Source organism: Macrobrachium rosenbergii, chromosome 48, assembly GCF_040412425.1.
Source record: "Macrobrachium rosenbergii isolate ZJJX-2024 chromosome 48, ASM4041242v1, whole genome shotgun sequence".
In the NCBI taxonomy this organism is placed as follows: Eukaryota; Metazoa; Arthropoda; class Malacostraca; order Decapoda; family Palaemonidae; genus Macrobrachium; species Macrobrachium rosenbergii.
The window spans coordinates 53,656,466-53,678,491 of record NC_089788.1 but is presented as its reverse complement, the minus strand read 5'-3'; the positions used below and the strand labels follow the sequence as shown (position 1 = coordinate 53,678,491).

The window sequence follows — 22,026 nt, the reverse complement described above, 5'->3', positions numbered from 1 at the left end:
CATGTTGCCGCATCAGATGAATTCTTCATTTACACAGTCAGGAAGCCAAATCATAAAAATGACATCATTTGGGCTGCAAAGTTGGATGATATCAGCGATGATGTGCACTATCGCCAAGTTGTGAAATTTCCTGAATGTTTGGGAATTTTTCTCTGTTTCACAGCCAAACGGTTAATGTGGATCATCAAAGAAAAAGGACAGTCATGGAATGATGAATACTTCAGAGAAACTGTGCTTACTGGTGGAGTATTTCCTTTCCTCAAAGATCCTGAAAATGTGTTAGCTGTTGAATAAGTCACATTTTTGCTTGATAAGGCACCATGTTTCAAGGCTCTTCAGACATAGGAGTTGCTTCGAAACAATGGTATTGATTTCTTCAGGTGAATTTCCAGGTAGCTCCCCTGACCTTAATGTGTGTGAAAGCATTGGTAGTATCTTAAAGGATCGTGTTGAAGCGCGTGCAGTGAACTATGATGGTATACAAAGCCTCGACAACCTGCGAAGAGAGGTGACCGAAGTGCTCAGGGAAATGGAGTTTGAGTCTCAGGTTTTTTGCGATTTGCTGAAATCATACCCCTCAAGAATGTAGGCTGTAGTATAGGCAGATGGAGGCCACACAAAATATTAAATACTCAGAGAAACTTAAATACCTGTTTTGAATTACTTTTGTTTTTGTCCATATCAGTTTTAGTTTATGCTGTAGAGGGGGGCTCTAATTTCAAAACACCCTGTATATATATATATATATATATATATATATATATATATATATATATATATATATATATATATATATATATATATAATGGTGGGGGTTCTGTCCCTGGCTGAGTGCCATTAACCAAAAATTGGCGAAATAGCGCCGAAATTCCTGCCAGTAACATTGCTAGCCAAGCACCGTAACACCGAAATGCTGTTAACTGATGCTGCCGGTTAGCGGCGGCTGCCTGTATATGTATCATGAGAGAGAGGAGAATGATGTCACCTGTAAACATGGTTAGAGCTCTTATAAATTTATTTATTTTTTTTTATTACAGTAAACCGCACAAATTCGTGGGTGATAAATTTTTTTTTTTATTACAGTAAACTCCACAAATTCGTGGGGGATGCGCACCACAGCCCCAGGCAAATAGTTAAAATCTGCGAATAGTTAACACCCCCCTCTAAAAATGCTTATAAACTGCCTATCTTGAAAGTTCAAATACCAAATGTATACTGTACCTTAAACTAGCATCCTACATCAAATATACCCTAAACTATTATCCTATTACTGTAATATTAATCTTTGAAATTATATTACTATCATTTCGGAGATTATGTAGTGGGACATATGGTAATGGATATTCTGTAAAGAGAAGGGAATGGTCATAGAATCAAAATGTACGAAGGACAGTTGAAGGAAGAGAGCTTTCATGCTCTGGCAGAGGATCAACAGAGAAGAGATAGTGAGGTACATAACATAAAGAGGAGGGAGGCTAAAAGGCAGGAGTGAGTGGCAAAGGCGATGATTTGGGAGAATTAGAAACGTAATCTTAGCTCAGAATAATGAGAAGAGCAAATATTAAGGACCAATAATAATATGTAAAGGGAAGTTGGCTGCAATATCGATAAATAAGATTTATTGAGCATGCTGTAAAAATATTAGAGGAGGTGCTGGAGGAAATGCTTGAATATTTGTGAAAATGTATAACCATTGGTTTAGCTTATGGCCAAGGAAACAACAACAGCAAATGCTGTTTTTTAAGTGAAGCCACTATAAAAATGCACTTTGCAAATAGGAACTGATTGTGCAACTTAAAGTACCTGTAAAAACTTGAAAAGCTAGTTAAGCTCCTGTACTATTGTACTAGATTTAGAGCAGTAGCAGGTAAATCCAAAGAAATTGAGATAAATGTTAGTGATCATTACGTATCTGCCTTGGGTCCCTTGCTGATTATCATAGTAATGGAGAGAGTTGCAAAGGATTGCTGAGAGTGATGCCCTGGGAGCTGCTGTGTAGAGATAGCATATGTTAACAGCAGAATTCTGTGAGGGAGTTTTAGAAATTACTTGGAAGATGGAAGAGTTGATTGAGAGGACTAAATTGATAATCAGCTAGAGCAAAACAAGGTTAATGGAGACTGGCAAAGAAGCTCAGAAAAGAGCTCAGTTCTTCATTGGAGGGATGGGTAGAGCTCTCGGCTAGCACGCTGTTGGCCCAGCGTTCGACTCTTGTACCGGCCAATGAAGAATTAGAGGAATTTATTTCTGGTGATAGAAATTAATTTCCCGTCATAATGTGGTTTGGATTCCACAATAAGCTGTAGGTCCCGTTGCTAGGTAACCAGTTGGTTCTTAGCCACGTAAAATGAATCTAATCCTTCGGGCCAGCCCTCTCTAGGAGAGCTGTTAATCAGCTCAGTGGTCTGGTTAAACTAAAATATACTTTGTCAGAAAAGTAGCCACGTTGATAGTGTGGGAAATGTGTTAGGGGGAACTCAGCATTGTGTATTGGGTTTGTCCGATGTTATAAGAGGTTCTTAGGGTTGTAAAATATACATGGAGAAAAAAATTTGCAATGTGCACAATGTTTAAAAAGAGCAAAGGGTAAGGGCATGTTTTAGAAGAGGTTGTGTACTTTGTATTTTACAAATCTTATAAACATCCCCATAAAGTAGGTAGACTAAACTACTACATTGTACAAATATTGTTAACAGGAGCAGTTCATTTTGCAAATATTTTTCTAAAATTGAATAATTAAATTGGTATTTTAAATTGAACAAAAATTACAAAATACCAATTAGGATAAGCTGTTAATTACTATATACTGTACAAGGAATTGCTGTATGCTGTAAACTAAGCAAGTTGTTCAAGGTTAAGGAATTGCTGTGGTTTGTAAACTAAGGAAGTTGTTCGAGGGCACTGTGTTTTGTTGGCTGTATGCCAATCTTTGCTACTTATTATGTATTGAATGGTCAATTTTGTCTGAGTTTTTACTTTGCACTTGGAAGGTCAATTCTGAGTAATGCAGTCTCGACTTTCTTATTCTCAGGAAGTATGGCTTTCCTTTCAGTCTCCTTCCCAAGGTATCCTGGTATTTCAGGTTCATCATCCTCGTGGGGTGTTAGCAACTTAGCTCCCTGCTTCTTAAATTCCTCTTTAGAGGCAATGCTGAAATCAAAGGGTTTGTAATGACACAAATGTTCTTTTTTTAGACATGTCTTTTAACTAAAATTCCCACCTCTTGACCCCTGTTGCAGCTGTTCAGACAATACAAAAAATGAGATAGGCACCCAGTTTACTGGGGTCAATGTCTTTTCTTCTTTTTTATTTATACTTTTTAGGGTTAGAGTGTATGGGATTCATGCAGACTCATAAACAGGTAATGTTGCAAGTTGAGTTGAAAATTTAAATTTGCTGTGAAGATTACTTTTTTGCTCAATAAAAGCTTGAGATGTAGAAACAAACATCACAGTCCATTTTTATGCATAAGTGTTTACATTATAACATATATATATTGAAACTTTGTAACAATGAAACATTCAGATCATTCTGTCTGATGATGATTAAAATTTTTTCTGTCACTCTACATTGCTATGTTGTTTAAGTAATTTGTTGTTCCAATCATTTCCAGATTCAGCTATTCAAGAACCAAGCAAAAGCAAGTCAGAGAAGGACACTGATGGAGAAGAATTACCTAAGTTAAAGGAATTAAGAGCTGGAACTAGGGAAGAGTTATTTGAAGCAGAGACAAGCACACCAGAGCCAAAGAATACAGAAAAAATAGGTGAAATAGGAACATATAGGCTAAAAGGAACTCCTACAAGACAAGATTTTAAAGGAGCAAACTCAGTTAAGTTAGGTAAAAAGACCACTTGGAAAGAACCGTGTGTAGCAATAACAAGTCAGTCAGGAAGAGAGACCAACAGAGAAAAATTCTTGGAGCCCAATGCAGTTCAAGTAATGAGACAAATGGAAGAAGAGCTAACAAGACAAGATTCAAACAAATCAAAGAATAAGATGACAAGATGTAATGGCAAGGAACTGAAAGAATATCATCCTGTGAAGAAAATACCTCGACTTACAACAGGTTTTAAATTTTTTTTTTACTTGAGTTTGGTTGTTTTGTACACAAATTAATGAATAATTTACATAATTTCACGTATTTGGTTATAAACACAATCAAGCAGGTTTTGACCTAGGAAAAACCTATTTTTGGTAGTTACTGTTGAGTCCTCAAAGAGTTAACCCCCATGGTGTGCCAGCACTCCATGATGACTAGACTAGTATCAAAGAAATATCTTTTAGCCTGATCTTGTAGCCGGGTATTGTGTCATAATGAAAACTCTGTGACGTGGTAGAGTATAATGGACTTAAGGATAAAAGGGCATTTTTCCCTCATCTTCTGCAAAGCTGAACCCAGTTTTTCTATGTCAAAAACTCTAAGAAGTGACTATTGCACATCAGCCATCTTGTTTACGACCGGGCAGGCAGAAGACCAGCCTCCATTACTCACTGCTGATCAATGTAGGATGATCCCTTGCCCAAATCCCATGCCTTTTTGTCAGGAAAGTGGGAGGGTTTTGAGGAAGAGCGACTACCAAAAATAGGAACCTGTTTTCTGATAGCATAGATGCTTGTTTTGTCCTCAAGGAGCTTTACAAAAGAAAATTGACAGGTGACAAAGGGCTTAAGCTCTCAAAATTTTAATCCTAAAAACCCAAAGGAAAACAAAAAACATTTCTGGTCTGAGGTCAAGCCACAAGTTTCAAGTCTCATTTCTTATTCTAAAAAACCTTTGAGTGTTTTGGTAACAAGAAATGAGAAACTAAACAAGAACTTGTATTTTTAGGGTGAAGTTCTGTGGTGACGTACCTAAGTGTGCTGGGTGTGGTTGTAGTCTTGTTGCACCTTCCCCAGCAATAGTCAGCATACTCACCATTTAGGTAGACTCCTGGTTTTCTGCTGTAGAGCCTATGGGGTCAGGACTAATCATACCATGTACTGATATGCAGTGTAGACAAATTTTTTATAGCTCATGGCAGTAATTTTTTAAGAATACTGTCACTGATGCCCACTGTGTACTGTACTTTCAGAGACTTATTTGAAAGAGACATTTCTGAAGAAGGCCAATGATGTACTTACTTTCCTAATATCATGTGAATTAGGAAAGGAGTGTGGGTTTGCCTTTTGAATCAGGGACACTAGAATTATTCTTAGCCCTTGTAGAGAGAGTGGTTTATTTGTGCTAGGGTGTAGGAAAATCAGACCTTCTGGGATGTTTGCCGTGACCTCTAGGTAAACCTTAAGTGCTTGAACTGGGCATAATGTTTTGTCTGCTAAATTGAGTTTTCTTATAAGAATAGATTTTCTTCTTAAAGGATCCTCATTCTTGGCCAGGAATGATGGGCCAGGGGACAATGATAATTGATTATCAACAGCTTGTGTGATGTATCATCCCCATCTAAGGGAGCCCAGTTCTTTAATATGGGCTCCTGATGCTAATGAAGTTAGGAAGATCACCTTTTGTAGCATGTGAATTACTGTTGTATTGGGTCTGCTGAATTGAGGGGTAGATAGAAGCCTAAGCACCTTGTTCCAGGACCAAGTAATTGGAAGTCTTTCGGGAGCGGGTCTTCGTAGAGCAAAAGACTGCAGAAGGGAAGTAACAACTTCTATGCTGGAGTCAATCCCGAATCTTTAAAGCAAGGGTTCTGTTAATGCTGCCTTGTATGCCATGATTGTTGTAACCGCAAGATGTTTGTCTTCAACAAGGTATCAGAAAATTTAAAAGTGTTTCTACAGAAATCTGGACTGGGCTATCAGTATGAATATTTTCTAACCATATCTTCCATACGGATTGGTATTGCCAGATAGATGATGTCCGTAATTTTTGCGCTAGGTACCTAGTAATGTTGGGTAAGTAGTTTTCATGGTAGATAATATTTAAAAAATCGGTACGTGAAGGTCTCGGCTCAGAAAGGAGGATGCGTAAATGATTTTCCCTCCTATTCTCTGGGATGGAACAGCGGACGATAATGGAATTGATCTTTTTGCCCGTTGTTGAAGTGATAGGAACCACTGCCTGTTTGGCCAGTTTGGAGCCATTAAGTAAGCAGTTCCTTTGAATGTTAGGAGTTTGCTCAAAACCTTCGAATCTGGGACAGTGGAGGAAAAAGATGTATCGTCCTCCACTTGTTCAGTCTTGTAGGAAGGCATCTCTTGCTATTGCTTGAGTGTCCAAGTTCGGAGACACATATTATGGAAGTTTGTGATTCTCGTATGTGGCAGATAGGTCCAGTTTCTGTTGTGGAAACATGTTGGCTATTGTCTGAAAAGAGTGGTTGTCCAACATCCACTTTGTTGAGGTTGTCGTTTTCCTTGATAGAGTGTCTGCTATTATGTTGAGAAACCCTGTGAGGTGAATTGCAGACAGGTGCCACTTCTTTGCTTGTGCCATCTGAAGGATGGCTAGTATTACCATATTGAGAGGAGGTGAACGTGATCCCAATCTCTTGATGCAGGACCTTGCAGTCATGTTGTCTAGAACCAACAAAATATGTATCTCTTTTGGAGGTTTTAAGTTTTTTGAGAGAAAAAAAGACAGCTATCAATTCCAAGAAATTGATATGACACTTCCTCAGAGTGGCTGACCACCTCCCTGCCACCTGACAATCCTCCCAATGTCCTCCCCAACCTGTGAACAAGGCATCTGTGTGTATTGTCACTCTTACAGATGGAGGAGTCAGGGTGACCTATTTCACCAGAGATTCCCTCTGGGTCCAAGGCCAAAGTATCTCCCCAACTTTCTGATTCATTTGTTGAGATAGGTCTTGCATCTTTTTTCTTGCGTGCAATAGCCAAAATTTGTTCGTTTTTCATTTGCAATCTGAGTATTGGAACTACTACTGATGCAGACTGTAGCAGACCTGTTCATGAGTTCTAATTGCCATCTGGAAACTCTGGGCTGTGCCAGGAACCTTTTGAGGTTTTTCCTTATTCTGTTCTGAGTTTTGATGGGGAGAGACAACAGGCTGTGAAAAGTATACCAATACATGTACAGTCCCTGCCACTGAAAGTGTCTGCTGGGTGTGCAGTGGGTTTTTTTCCAATTTATTATAAAACCTTTTGACTGAAGTCTGTTGACCACTGCTTTTAGGTTTTTCAAGCACTCTTTTCTTGTGGGCCCCCAGATTAATCAGTCGTCTAGGTAAGTTATTAGTTGTATTCCCTCTTTCCTGAGTTCCTGGACAATTACCGTTGGTAATTTTGTCAAAATTCTTGCGGCAATGTTTAGCCCAAAAGGCTTGACTTTGAACCAGTACATATCTTTCCCTATCTGGAACCCTAGGAAGGGGCGGAAGGGAGCAGTGATAGGGACATGCCAGTATGCGTCTTTCAGATCTATAGAAACTGTCCAAATCCCTTTTGTAATGACTGAATGTACTTTGTAATGGTAGTCATCCGAAACTTTTGGTAAACAATGTTCATGTTCAGTGTTGATAGGTCGAGGATCACTCTTCATTCAGTTAGTTAGTTAGTTAGTTATAAATGATTTGTTTAACCAGACCTCTGAACTCTTTTAGGGTTCTTCTCGGGCTGGAAACTCTTCATTCAGAGGAATCCTTTTTAGGAACACTGAAGAGATGTGCTTGATGGCGAATTTACGCATGTTTCTCTGTGGCATCTTTTAACAGGGCCTTCTGCACTTAATCTTCCAGAGAGGGGTCTGGTTCTTTCAAGAATCAGACGTCCTTACTGATGTGACTGTTGCTGTCCTTTTTGAAGGTGGTTTTCCCTTCTGACCACCTACCTGTTTATGAGGAAAAGTTTTGGAGGTGATTGCAGGCTTATATGATTTTTGATCAAAGCAAGCCTTTTTTGAATTGGGTAAATGGAAATTTCAGTTTTTTGTTTCCTGAATTCTCCTTTTCCCAGAAGAGCGTACGCTGTACAATTTTGTTGGCATGCTTGCTTGTCAACCTGAGTCACAACAGAATCCTCAAACAAGTCCTTACAGAAGGGGTTAGGCTGTAATAAAGCAGTCACATTGGGAAGTGATAAAGCAGTCACATTGGGAAGTGACTTGTTGGACCCTTTCAATGTTTCCTTTGCACTCTTATGCACCAGTCTAAAATGTCATAGAGTGCTTCCCATAGGGTTCTCATAAGACTTGGAGTTACAACAGCAAAAAAGTGTCCTAGAATCTTCTGGAATCCTTTTGGTGGCAACTTCAGGCAAGGTGGAAGAGGTTAAGATACTAAGGAGAAGAGTCCTAGCACGGAATTCTGACGAAGCTGTCTCATCTGAGATTCTTCTCATAGGGGTCCCAAATTGTTGGGTAGCCACATCATAGGGGAGGTTTTTCCTTTCAAAAGGGAGTTGAAGTGTTGTCCATTCTTTTGTGGAATTTTTCTAAACCTTGAGGGCTGTTTCGAATGATTTTAGTTTTGTCATTGGCTACCGTTTTTTAGTCACTACATAATTCTGAAAGTTTGCCTTCACATGGTTAGTTATTTTAAAAGTGAAGGGACAGAAGGCTGGGGGTACTTGGTGAGCAAGTTAGGTTTTATTCATAATGGGAGTATAGATCCACCTGTTGACCTGGTAAAGGGCATCATCTATAGCTTTCAATGCTGTATTCATACACAAGAGAACTGTTTCCTTTTGAGGTTTCTCCATTTCTGGCAAAGGTAGTATTAGGCGCCATTCTGTATTAGGGAATGCTGTCCTGTCTCTAAACTCCACATGTACAACTTTAGTCATGGTTTTTCTTTCAATTAGATAATTACCATCAGGAAAGAAAATTCACATTGAAGCGTCTCGTCAAGGATTATCAGTATCATCAGGGAGAATATTGGAGCCCTTGTTATGTTTTGATCTGAAGCTTTGTAGCCCGAACTGGCCGTTTTGTTGGTTCCAGTTGGAATTCTAACCTTGGTCCTTGTTTGGTCAGAATTTGTTTCCACTCTCCCTTTTCAGTTGCAGGATGCAGTACTTTTACACTTTCGAGTGTACTTCATTGACTTGATTTCTTTAATTTCCTGTTCGGAATCATGCAATATGTCCATTATATATTGCTGTTCTGTGACAAGGGCATCTTTGATACTACTCATAATTTCCTTATAGAATTGATCAAATGCTGCAAACTGTGTATCCCTTTTGGGGGAGCTTGTGTAATCTGACTGAGCATCCACAGCTGAACTGTGACTGCCTGTTACCAAGGGGGCAGAGGTCCTAGGTGATTTACTGTACCCCTCCGAAAATGTAGTCATTTCAATTTGGGTTAAGTGGTTACTTATATCCCTTTTGGGGGAAGGGTCCTGATCAGCTTCTGAAAGCTGCATGGGGGATTGAATTCCTTCTGGAAAGTTTCTCCCATGGTTAGCTGAAGGCTGGTTGCTGATCCTTCTGGGTTCAGTAAGGTCATTTTGGTAGCAATATCAACTTCATTTGTAAGAAAATCACCTCCAAGTGGAACTTCCTTTATTTCCTCTGCAGGACTGATGTTACTGGGTTTTGGCCCAAATATAGATCTTCTGAGAAAGGGTTAAATATCTGCTGTTGGAGTTCTGCCGGAAAGATATAATCTCCCCCTTCCTCCCCCTTGCTGAACCCTAGGACTTATCATGACAGCTTAAAACGAGCTGTTGCTGCCAAGAGCACACTACAAATTTCGCACATATATGGTAACCAAGCAAATTTGTCTTATTTTTTACAAGGACTATGCTCATGGCAGGTGGTATGTGCTGTACCCACTGGCAAAAAGCAAACCGAGCAATTTGCTATGGAACACTTGAGCTGAGGGTCCTGCATAATGGCGGCCCTTTAGTAAAAAAACCAAGCTGTTATTAGAAACTAGTTAAAATTAATTATTTTTAATAAGGGGAAACTTTTGTAAATCCCTGTATCATTAGCATATTCCATCTTACAGGTTAATTTGATTACTAGTGTGTAAATGTAATATCTTTTATAAAATATCTATAAAAACTTAAACTATAGAGGGATGAATAAATTTGTTTTTATTTAGCATTTCCCAACGTTTTGTGAGAGAGAGAGAGAGAGAGTGTGTAATTGTCGTGTACTCAGTGCGTGCTTGGTTGTTGGAAGAGGATGAGGTCGTTAGTTTGTTTCTGGCGCTGTCTGTCTGTGGAATGTGTGTGAGGATTTTTCGGTTTTGAAGGCAGTCTTTTGAGTCTTGAGTCAGAGCTAGTGCTGGTCTGTTTTTGGTTTGGACAGTTTTTTTTTGTGCTGATGCAAAGTTGTTGTTTTCCCTTGTTAGTGTGCTGTTCTTGTTGCTGTATGTTCATGAGTAGTGTGTTTTTCTGTTTTGGTTTTTGGTTTGTGTGGTTTTGTGTGCTGTGTTGGCGACCGTGGGCGCCTTACTCCATCTTCCAGCAACCGAGGACCAGGGTGAGTGTTGTGTACTGTTTTTTTTTTGTGTTTTAAAAATCCCGCCACATAAAAATTTGGCGCCCAACGTGGGGCTGTTGTAAAATAGCCGTTAGGATTGTTTGTGGTGGGTCGAGTGAGTAAGAGGTCAGGATGAGTGAGATAGAGAAACTGAGAGAGGAACTCCGAGTGGCTGAGGGAACTCCAGGGCAGGCTGGAGGAGGAGAATGGGAGGCTGAGGAGTGAGAATGAGGAGTTGAGGAGTCAGTTGGAGGAGATGGGAGGAATGCTAAGAAGTGCAAAAGAAGAAATGAAAGGGAGATGAAAGAGTCAGAAGAGAGAATGGAAGAGAGGATGGATAAAAAGTTGGAGGGGAATGATGAGAAGTGTGGAAGAAATGATGAAAGGTATGTTCAAGGGTGTTTTTGGAGAAGGGGCTGTTGGAGGCAGGTTCTCTGGAACGTGTGAAGGGGCAAGAGAGAAAGAAAGGAGGAAGAAGTGAATGGAAGCGTGAGTGATGAAAGTGATATGGGAATAGGAAGTAAGAAATGAGGGAATGAGAGGCAGGGTAAGGAAAAGGGAATGAAAAGCAAGGAAGGAACAGAGGAAAGTAAGGATAAGTCAGGGGAAGAAAAAAGGGAAGAAGGAAAGGGAAAGGAAACTGGTAAGAAGGGTAAGAGGAAGTGGGAAAGGCAGGAAAGAAGGGGAGAGGGTGAAGGCAGTAGTGATAGTGAGGTGGATGGAGGTGAGTGGATAAAAGTGGATAAAAAGAGGGGAAGAAGAGTGTAATGAGTAAGATGAATGTAAGTGCAGAAGTGGACTCTTTGTATTCGGAAGAGGGTATGAAAGGACAGAGCGAAAGTAGCGAAAGTGAGAGTGAAAGTGAGAAAAAGAAGTGAGAAAGGCTATGTATGTGAGGGAGGTACCCGGTGTGAAAAGTATAATGAGTATGGAAGTAGGGATGTGCATGATTTCTTTAGGGGAGTATGAAAGGTTTTGTCAGGATAAGTATGGGGAAAGTAAGAGAGTGTGGGCACGAGAATTAGGAGAGTATTTGACTGGGTTTTTACTTGATATGTATAGGGTTATTATGAGTGTGGGGATGTTGAGTATGACAAGGTGAAAGCTAGATTAGTTGAGCAAGCGAGGCGTATGTAAAGCAGAGTTAAGTAACGTATAGGAGGAAGAATGAATTTGATGAGGCAAGAATGAAAGCTGGGGAAACCTTGTCACTGTATGCTTGTAGGCTGGAGACGTTGGCAAGGAAGAAGTTTGGGGATGATGGGATAGATGAATGTAAGGAGTTAGTACGGAAGTTGTTAGGGACAGTGCCAGATGGAGTTAGAGAATTTGTGAACTTGAAGCGGAAGGAGAAGAAAAGATGGACGAATGAAAGGTTGACTTGGGGAGAAATTTTGGAAATTGTAGAAGATTATGAGCTTGACAGGGTTATAAAGAGAGCAGAAGTGTAAGTGTAAGGGCTGGGGTAGATGAGAGAGTACCAGAGTTCGGAAGCTTTAGGGATGCAGTGTTGAGGGCCCAATGAGAATGGCCGATAGTGTAATAGATAGGAGTGTAAGAGCAAGTAATGTAGAGGTGCCAGTGAGGATGAATGATGGGTTTGTAAGGGAACAACGGGTTGGAGGGTTAGGGATAGTAGTGTACAAAGGGGAAGGTCGGTGAGTGGAAGTCGGCGAAGTGTTTTAGATGTGGAAAGGAAGGACATACAAAGAATGAGTGTAGGTGGGCTTTAGGAGCGTGTTTGGTGTGGGCAACCGGGACATTTTATAAGATGAGTGTACGAATTTAGGGGGTTAAATGCTACCAACCGGACAGGTGGGTCATGTTGCTAATGGTTGTAGGGGTACCAGTGAATGTGATATGTTGTAACTGTGGTAAGAATGGGCATTATGCGAGAATGTGTTCAGAACCGAGAGCGAAGTGTGACGAATGTGGAATGGAAGGGCATGTATCAAGTGTATGTAGGCGAAAGAGGTGACTGTGACAGCGAATTCAGGAAACTGAGTGTGAAGGGGTTCAAATGGGTGGATCCTCCAGGATGCAAGCGGTGCGTGTGATGCATGTATCGTGAGGGGTTGTTGCATGAGGATCAGCAATTTGTTTTGATAGAGTATGGTAGGAAACGTAAGAAAGGGTAGAAACGTAAGTAAACTGAATGGTCGTAAGTTGTGTGATAGGGGTGTGAGTGCCAAAGTGGAAATGAGTGATAAAGCGTGTAATACGGATGAATGTGATGGTATGGATAGAACATTATAGCATATGCGGGTTTGATATAACTGAGTTGACTGAACGTGTAGGGGTTAGTGAGCGGTTGGAGGTGAGCGAAAAATAAGAGTAAGAGATGTCGTAGCAGTAATATCTGAGTGATTGAAAGCATGAATGAATCGTTGCAAGAATTGGAAAGGTCAATGAGCGAATGGGATGGGTTAGTTGAAGAATTGGGGGTTATTTGGGAACGAGTTAGAGGGTATAGATGAGATTGTGGATGAAATTGAGAGTGGTAATAGTGAAGAAGATAGCGTGAATCTGAGAGAAATGGAGGAGAAGATGTGAGTTTGAATGTTGCTAGAAGAAAAATGATTCTGAGAGAATGATTGCGTGCCAGCTTGCGATCTAGAGGACCTGCTAGTGAGCATCCATGGGTGTTGCGTGAAGCGATTTGAAAGAGGTGTGAAAGGTGTTGGTTGGGAAATGCTAAAGGGGAGAAATATAGAGGATGAATAAATTTGTTTTTATTTAGCATTTCCCAACGTTTTGTGAGAGAGAGAGAGAGAGAGAGTGAGTGTGTAATTGTCGTAAGTGAGTGCTTCGGTTGTTGGAAGAGGGATGAGGTCGTTAGTTTGTTTACGGCGCTGTCTGTCTGTGGAATGTGTGTGTGAGGATTTTTCGGTTTTGAAGGCAGTCTTTTTGAGTCTTGAGTCAGAGCTAGTGCTGGTCTGTTTTTTTTGGTTTGGACAGTTTTTTTTGTGCTGATGCAAAGTTGTTGTTTTCCCTTGTTAGTGTGCTGTTCTTGTTGCTGTATGTTCATGAGTAGTGTGTTTTTCTGTTTTGGTTTGTTTTGTGGTTTGTGTGCTGTGTTGGCGACCCTGGACGCCTTACTCCATCTTCCAGCAACCGAGGACCAGGGTGAGTGTTGTGTACTGTTTTTTTTGTGTTTTAAAATCCCGCCACAAAACCCTTTGAGGTTTAGGTTAATTTTGACACCGTATATGGCTGTATTACTTAACCCTTTCCTATCTGTTTAGTTATCACATCACTGAGGGTACATGAACCCCAATGTGTCTGGGAGCACTCGATAGTGCGAAAAAATAATTATTTTGAAAATTCAGCAAAAATAGAAATTTTATGCTAACAACGTTCATTTTGCTGTCCTTTTTTTCTAAATGTTTATATTTTATGGTGGAATAGTCAGAATAAGAGTCCCAGCCCTCTAAATATGAAAAATGTGAGTTATTTAATGAAAAAAAAAAAATTCTTATTTTTATGTTTTCGTTCGTAACCCAAAAACTGAAAGTCAGAGGAATGAATTATTTTTTATGAGAAAGCCAACAAAATTCCCTAAATATTGACATATAAAACAATGGAAAACGAATAAGTCCAGTTGGTGAAAAATTGATAGAAAAGAGGGTGAGAAACAGAGCGCTCTGGCGGCCTATGGTGAGAATTATCGCTAGAAAAATTTTTTTTGAAGAGCCCTATCTCAAAATTTTTCATAGAAATTACTTTGTAAATATACGAAAATGTAGAGGAAAAGTTGAAGAATAAAGGGAAAGTCAAGAAAAATGGTTTTGGTAATGGCAACAGTTTCATTTTGACGTTAAAAATTGATCGAAACGAAAAAAAATGTCACCATTGTCAACATTATCGTTCGTAGCTCAAAAGCTATAACAGTTAGGCGAATTAATTATTTTTTATGAAAAAGCGAACACAATTCTTTAAATATTGACATATAAAACAATGAAAAATGAATAAGTCCAGTTGGTGAAAAAATTGATAGAAAAGAGGGTAAGAAACAGAGCGCTCTGCCCAGCGTATGGTGAGAATTATCGCTACAAAAAAATCTTTTTTGAAGAGCCCTATCTCGGTTATTTTTCATAGAAATTACTTTGTAAATATACGAAAATGTAGAGGAAAAGTTGAAGAATAAAGGAGAGTTAAGAAAAATAGCTTTGGTAATGGCAACAGTATCATTTTGACGTTATAAGTTGATCAAAACGAAAAAAAAATGTTACCGTTACAACATTATTGTTCGTAGCTCAAAAACTATAACAGTTAGGCTTTTAGAATTATTTTTATGAGAAAGCCAAGAAAATTCTCTAAATATCGACAAATAAAAGAATGAAAAACGAATAAGTCCAGTTGGTGAAAAATTGATAGAAAATAGGGTAAGAAACAGAGCTCGCTGCCCGGCATACGGTGAGAATTATTGCTAGACATTTTTTTTGAAGAGCCCTAGCTCGGATATTTTTCATAGAAATTACTTTGTAAATATACAAAAATGTAGAGGAAAGGTTGAGGAATAAAGTGAGAGTCAAGAAAAATGGCTTTGTAACGGCAACAGTTTCATTTTGGCGTTATAAGCTGTTCGAAACGAAAAAAATGTTACCATTGTCAACATTATCGTTTGTAGCTCAAAAGCTATAACAGTTAGGTGAATGAATTATTTTTATGAGAAAGCCAACAAAATTCTCTAAATATCGATATATATGATAATGAAAAATGAGATTCAGAGCCCTGCCTAAAATCCAGACGTCTCTTATGTGATGCACTAACGCGTTTTCCGCTAGTTTTACCATAAAAACTTTGCGAAAGCATGTTGGAAACTGTTCTCGATTGACGTACACATGGTCTCTGACAGAAGTGTGGCCTGCCAGGCCTGCGTGGGTGGGATCAGCTGATGTCATTGTGAGAATTTTACTATGCCATGGATTTAAATCATGCACAGTAGAGGAACTAAAAATTTATAGAAAATAGAATAGGTACGAAACAGAGTGTTTCCAATAATGTAATCCTACACTTTATAAAAAAAATGTAAGATACGAGAGAGAAGCGTGGGTAGGATCAGCTGATTTCATTGTGAGAAATTTACTATGCCAGGGATTTGTGCATGCGCAGTAAAGGGACTGCTTGCCTGGCGTATTGATGCCTGAGTTACACGGTCCAAGGTATGCTTTAGCCTATGGAAACCACTAACTGTCCGAAAATAAAAAAAATTTACCCCCACCACACGTACGAAAAATGTCGGTAAATTTTACGTAAAATTACGTCAGTCAGAAAAGAAGGAGGGTAGGGGGGTATTGCGTAATATTACGTCAATTGGACAGGAAAGTGTTAAACTGTTAGTCCTTTTGCAATGGCTATTTGAAATTTTAATTCTAAATTACCGTGCAGTTCAGACTAATCTTCTCAGAACTAATTTGTTTTACTAACCCAAGCTACTGTTTTATATGGCTTAGGTTAATCCTTCTAGTATAATCTACATTAAGGATAGATTTCTTAGAGGGTTCTCGCTTAACCTATTCTAAGCCGCTTCTTATGCTAGGTTTATTTAAAACAAGTACTGTATATAGGTTATACAAAAAATAAGCATCTTATAATCTGGTTTTCTGTTTTATGTAGCCGAGACTATCCTTTTGTCTGATATTCAGCCATGCTGTTTCTAAACTAACAGCAGGATATTCCCTAAAAAGGATTCCTACTTAATCTGTTTAGGCTATTGCCTGTTCTAGGTTTATATCACTTGTAAGGGTATAGGCAACATAAGACCTTAACAGTGTGTAGCCATGCAGATAGGTTATCGAGTCGTAAAAACCTTATTTTTATTGATCCTAGAATACTGTTTATATATAATCCTAGGCTTATTTATTCTGTCTTAGCCTAGTACTATATAGGGTATTACCTAACCCAGATTTTTATAGATTACACTTAAATGTATAGGCTATATAAAACCAGCAACTTACTAATATGTAAACTTATAGTTAGGCTACTATTTTTATCTAACCCAGGTTGTTGTTTGTATCCAATCCTAGGTTATTTGGTCTGCTATATAAAATATTAACCCAATAAAGTGTAATCTTATAGCTAGGCTGTCACTTACTCTAATCTAGGATATTGCCTAATCCTAATGATTTAATTCACACTTGAGGGTATGGGTTACTAAAACACAATTGCCTTAGTACTGTATGTAGCCTTAAAGCTAGGCTACTATCTCATCCGGCACAGGTTACTATTTTCATCTAGTCCTAATGATTTAGTCCAATAATGGAATATTTTGTAAAAGTTTATCACTTAACCTAATATAAGGTACTGCCTAGTCCTGGATTATTGTAGATCATGCTTAAGTGTACAGGCTACATAAAGGAAAAATTCTGTGGCCTGTTTATCAAATCCTAGGGTCCTTGGTGTAAACTAGGCTGCTGCCTAGGACCATAAAAGGATATGTCTTCAAAGTTCTTCCTGACCTTAATTTAGGTTACTACCTAATCCAGATTATTTAAATCACCTTTAGGATGTGTAATCGTAGGTTATAGGCTACAGACAACATCTACTATAGTCAATTTAATAAATTATTCTCACTGAATTTTTTAGGCTACCACCTCACGTAGGCTACCGCCTTGGCTGTTGTCGCCTTGGCTATTGTAGACATTGTTATCCGAAAGGATTATCTAAATCAATAATAAACTGTGGAACATTTCTTTATTAAAACCTCTAAATAGAATGATCAAATCTTCAATTTTTGCACTTTTCACAAATAACAGAGATCATGAGAGAGCACAGACCATGTGCACAGTAAACAAAGTCCAGTTTCAAGCTTCTGTACACAAATAACACTTGTTCCACATTTTAAACTAATTTTTAACTGGAGCTTAAAAATAAGCACTTAATTTACAAGTTTAGATGTTTCCATGATTCTCATTGTTGAAAAAATTTGTAATCGAAATGATTTTGTGAGGAGCTCTGAATTGTTGTGCGCACTACTTTGTCTAGAAGAGGGTAATGGAGGCTGGGCCTTTTGCCTGCCCGGTCGTAAACAAGATGGCAGACGTGCATGCACAATAGTCACTTCTTACAGTTTTTGACGTAGAAAAACTGGGTTCAGCTTTGCTGAAGATAAGGGAAATTGCCCTCTTATCTTTGAGTCCATTATACTCTATCACGTGCCATAATGTTTTCATTATGACACAATACCCAGTTACAAGACCAGGCTAAAAGATATTTCTTCGACACTGGTTTAGTCACCATGGAGTGCTGACACACCATGGGGGTTAACTCCTTGAGGACGAAACAAGCGACTACACTATCAAAAATCCTTAGAGACATGTCACAAAGGGAAGAGAGCAAGAATAAGTACAGTAATTCCACATTTACCGAAGAGTTGACACAACTCAGAACACCATACAATACCACAAGGAGAACTAGAGCAGTTAAAAACTATTTGTATGCAGACCTAGACTTATAATCAGATAGTAGGTTAAGTCCTCAGAATGTTCAGAGTTCTGTAAAGTAGTCATATATTTTTATCCTTTTTTATTTTTTTAAGATAAAAAGCCTTGGAAATAGAATGATTTAGATTTCCACTTACATATATTCAAAATAAAAAGGGTCTTAAACACAAATGTGTAATTGATGTCCAGTTTTTATCCTGTTCTGAATATCACCTTCTACAAACTATAGGCTGGGTTAAAGGCTCTTTGCAATAATCTTTTGATTGCCAGCTTTGTTTCTTTTTGTGTTTTACTGCTCCAGTCTTCACCTCTTAGCTGTAAACAGATTCTTTGGCCCAGTCAGTAGAAAGTGTGAATTACTTTATAATAGTTATACAGTATTTAGGGAGAAAGAATTCAGTTACTGAATAGTAGTAGAAAATGACAAGCAAGTAGGACAGAGAGAACAGTGCCAAAGTTTTTTAGTGCCATCTACAGTGTACTGTAGTCAGTAGCAGTCTGCTTGCGCTCTTGTTTCACATTATTCATGGTCAGTTTGTTGCAGTACAAATCAGTTGATCATTGCATAATGATTGGTCTCTTTTTGATGAGTATATGTCCATATTTTTGCTATACCACAGGAAAAGTAAGCCTAGGTAGACTATACAATTAGGGAAAGTTTATTGGTTAATAATCTGATCATGTGGTTGTGAGGTCTGTTTAGATGTAGACATCTCTGATATCAGTGATTGTGGACAGATATAAATGAAAAAGCTTCACCAGATATATTGCTGCATCGTCCATTATTATGATAATTTTTTTTAGTTTATCCTCTTTGACTCTAGTTTGAACATTAGAGGCTTTGTCATGTATATTTGCGTAAAGCAGTCACATCAATAAGTAGATATTAACCTATATCATTAGCTTTTTATAAAGTGAAAGATGACTTTTATGTAGTTAGTTTTCTTAGGCATTTTTGTAAAGGAAGTGCTACATGCATAATTTTACTTACAGAAGAGGTGGTTGTTAGGGGAGGATGTCAAAAGAATGGTTCAGCAGGTGGATTTTACTAGTTAAATGATTTAAAGTATACAAACTGTACAGATTGAGTGCTTTTTATGACTAAATAGTGTAATATATCTTATATTTTATTCCAGATTTCTCACAGAAAGCTTTTTATTCCACCATCTGTGATGTGAAGGATAGCAGTGAAGGAGTCATGTATAGAGTTCCTGGTCTTGTAATGCAAATTGGTATTTCCTCAAATCAGCCTTGCACTGCTGAAGAATGCTTACAAGGTGAGATTGGTTTTATTTTTTTTTTATTTTTTAATATATTTTAATGTATGCTTCAATTCTCATTAAAGATACTTCCCTTAAAGTTAAGGTGACTGTTTTGTTATAGTAGTTCTTTATCCACTAATATGGTATAAAAAATCCTTATAAGCAAGTTGAAGTAGAAAGCACGAAAGTAAAAAGTTACTTACAGATACTTCCTTAGTTATGATGGGGATAGGTTCTGAAAAATTTGTTGCCATGCAAGAATAACATAGGGGTGGCCATTTCATTGCGGATGAATTATTTTCAGTAATAAGTTTACTGTATACATGTATCACAATAAAAGTAAAGCCATAGCCTTTATAATGGGGTTATTGAAACTCAGACTTTCAAGAAAAAACATTTATCTTTGAAAAATATGTACAGTGAACCCTCGTTTATCGCGGTAGATGGGTTCCAGAACTGGCCGCGATAGCTGAAAATCCACGAAGTAGGGACACCATATTTACAGTATTTATTTAACATGTATTCAGACTTTTAAAACCATCCCTTTACATAGTACTGTTAACAAACCACCCTTTACAGTAATGTACAGATATCTACAATACGTACATACAGTACACAGGCACAAATGATAAGCAATAAAACAGTAAGTGAACATAAAAAAATAGAAAGATTGTTATGGTGCGTACTGTACAATTGTACAGTATTTTACTCACCACGATAGAGTTGGAAGTTACAATAAACCCCTCCTCGTATGTACTGTTAACAAACCACCCGTTAATGTACAGAACACTTAATGCATGTACAGTACCCTAATCTAAAACAGGCACTACTATAATGAATTATCGTATGATCACATTCTCTTTTTGTGTAATTTCATTTTGTACTGAATTATATGTCATAATGCAATGAACCAACAGTACTAGCAGATATTAATAATTATTAATGGAATTAATGAAATATTTGGGTCTTCATATATCGCGACTATTTTGAAATTTCCGGAAAATCCGCTATATATTTTCTCTTATAATATACATACGTAATGGAAAAAATCCATAAAGTCGTGAATCATATATAGTCGAACCGCTAAGCAGCGAGGGTTCACTGTACATGGAAAAATTTCACTAAAATGAAAAAGATGATGTTGACAACATATAGTACTTATTCTGTTATTTTTACTTAGTACAAATAATGCAAACAGTGTGTAGTAGTACAGGCCGACCATCAATAATCCAGCATCACTGGGACCTGCAGTGTGCTGATTTAGTGATTTTGCGGGTTTACAGAGTGGTTAGGTTAGAATACACTTAATCCAACAGTTAACCACCTCATCCTACCTTTAAAATAGCACATAAGTCAGTAGAAGTTGGTTAATATGGAAAAAAAGAAACATTAACAGAAAATCAAGTGAAATTTTGATGAAGCACAGGTATTTCTGAGTTCGGCCCCGTGTCACCCGGTGAAATTCCATTCTTACATGAATTTCTAGGTATAAATATTGCTATACATACCAGAGAAAAAAGCTTACAGGAATGCTGGAGTTACTACCCCAGATCGAGCATCTTCGATGAAGATGTCGGTATAACCAAGGGTGAGTGAAGGAATCACAACCACAGAGCCACACTCGATAGACATCCCTATGTCAATATCCCGAGAAGAGTGAGGGGGCATATATAGCGCCCACGCTCCCCAGCCCACCACGCGGCGACTCCAGCGCCATCTGAACTCATTCCATTTCTAGCACTTGATTTTTGCGCTACAGTGTTTGGTTAGCCTGTGTTTTTTCGGCTTATTTTGTATTTTTGCCATGGCGTCGAGCAGCTTCACCATGTCCAAGTTAAGTACCATCTTCTTTTGGGGTTGTCTTATAGTTTGTTGGCTGTCTTAGCCCGTAATTGTTATTATTATTCGTGGCTTTGTTATGACGCTACAGGCGTCCCCCAGCCAACCATGTTGTCCAAGTAGGTTTACCCACTTTGTTCTGTTTGGGTTTTTCCTGGTTGGCTCATGCCTTTTGCTACCCCATAGGTCTCATCCTGGTGGTTTTCTAAGTGGGATTGTTCGGTTTCATTTTAACGATAATGTTTTGATCCGTTCCTTAGGTTCCCGTATCAGGTTCCCGTTTGTTCCCGCTTAGTTTTCTCACCGGGATGTTTCCTCTGGACATTTTTATTAATGATTATATTTTTATTCATTATTTTTTGGCTGATGCTCGACATCATGCTACCTCTGCGTTGTCCTTTTCCGTGGGGACGTCAGGCTCATCCTGTCGCTTCCTTCGGTTAGGCTACGCACCAAACATGGTATATTTTTATTTTTTGTTTATTTTACACACACTTGATGATTTATTTGGTTATTTTGTCACAGCCTAGTGTACGTTAGGCTTTTATTATTCTGACCTCCTCCTCCCTCCCTTGAGTTAGGTTAGTGAGAGGTTTGGGTCAGCAGGTTGAGGGATTTCTGTTGTCGTGCCTTCCTGTCCGTTGTTTGGGTGTGGGTGAGTCCCCATTCTCCTCCTCTTCTTTCTAAGGGGTTGAGCTCTGCTGTGGGTATTTCTCCTCCACGAGCATTATTCCTCCCTTACGTTCGGCTCTGGTGGGTCTTCATCTCGGAAATTCTCTCCCTGTTGTTCCCTTTTCTCTCCTTTCCCTTCTCTTCCCCCTCCCTTTTTCCATAGGCTACGTCTATGTTTTTAGGGAGAATACAGAGGTCTTGGTCATTCTTCCCCTAGGTGTAGGCCATGATTTTTGGTACCATGCAGTTGAGCGGGTGAGTTTCTCCCCCCTTGTCTCCTGTTCGCCTCTGCTCTGGCCTACTACCTTCCCTGTCCACTTCCACCCCCCTCCCCTACCCTGTTTTGGGTCCAGCTTCAGTCATCTTCTCTTGTGGGTGATGTCGGTGTCCGACTCTCACCCCATGTTGTGAATCTT

At 38.7% G+C, this 22,026-nt stretch overlaps 1 protein-coding gene across 6 annotated transcripts in view; it reads left to right on the top strand.

The window, feature by feature from the left end:
• The window catches only part of LOC136831403 (uncharacterized), a 475,267-nt gene that overhangs the window by 417,136 nt on the left and 36,105 nt on the right, over positions 1-22,026 (top strand). For 5 of the 6 annotated variants that reach the window (XM_067091779.1, XM_067091782.1, XM_067091781.1 and 2 more), the window contains 2 exons: positions 3,614-4,069; positions 18,974-19,114. In XM_067091779.1, coding sequence (XP_066947880.1) covers positions 3,614-4,069; positions 18,974-19,114 — 597 coding nt within the window. The remainder of the gene's footprint in view (positions 1-3,613; positions 4,070-18,973; positions 19,115-22,026) is intronic. The other variant, XM_067091785.1, reaches the window with a different exon arrangement.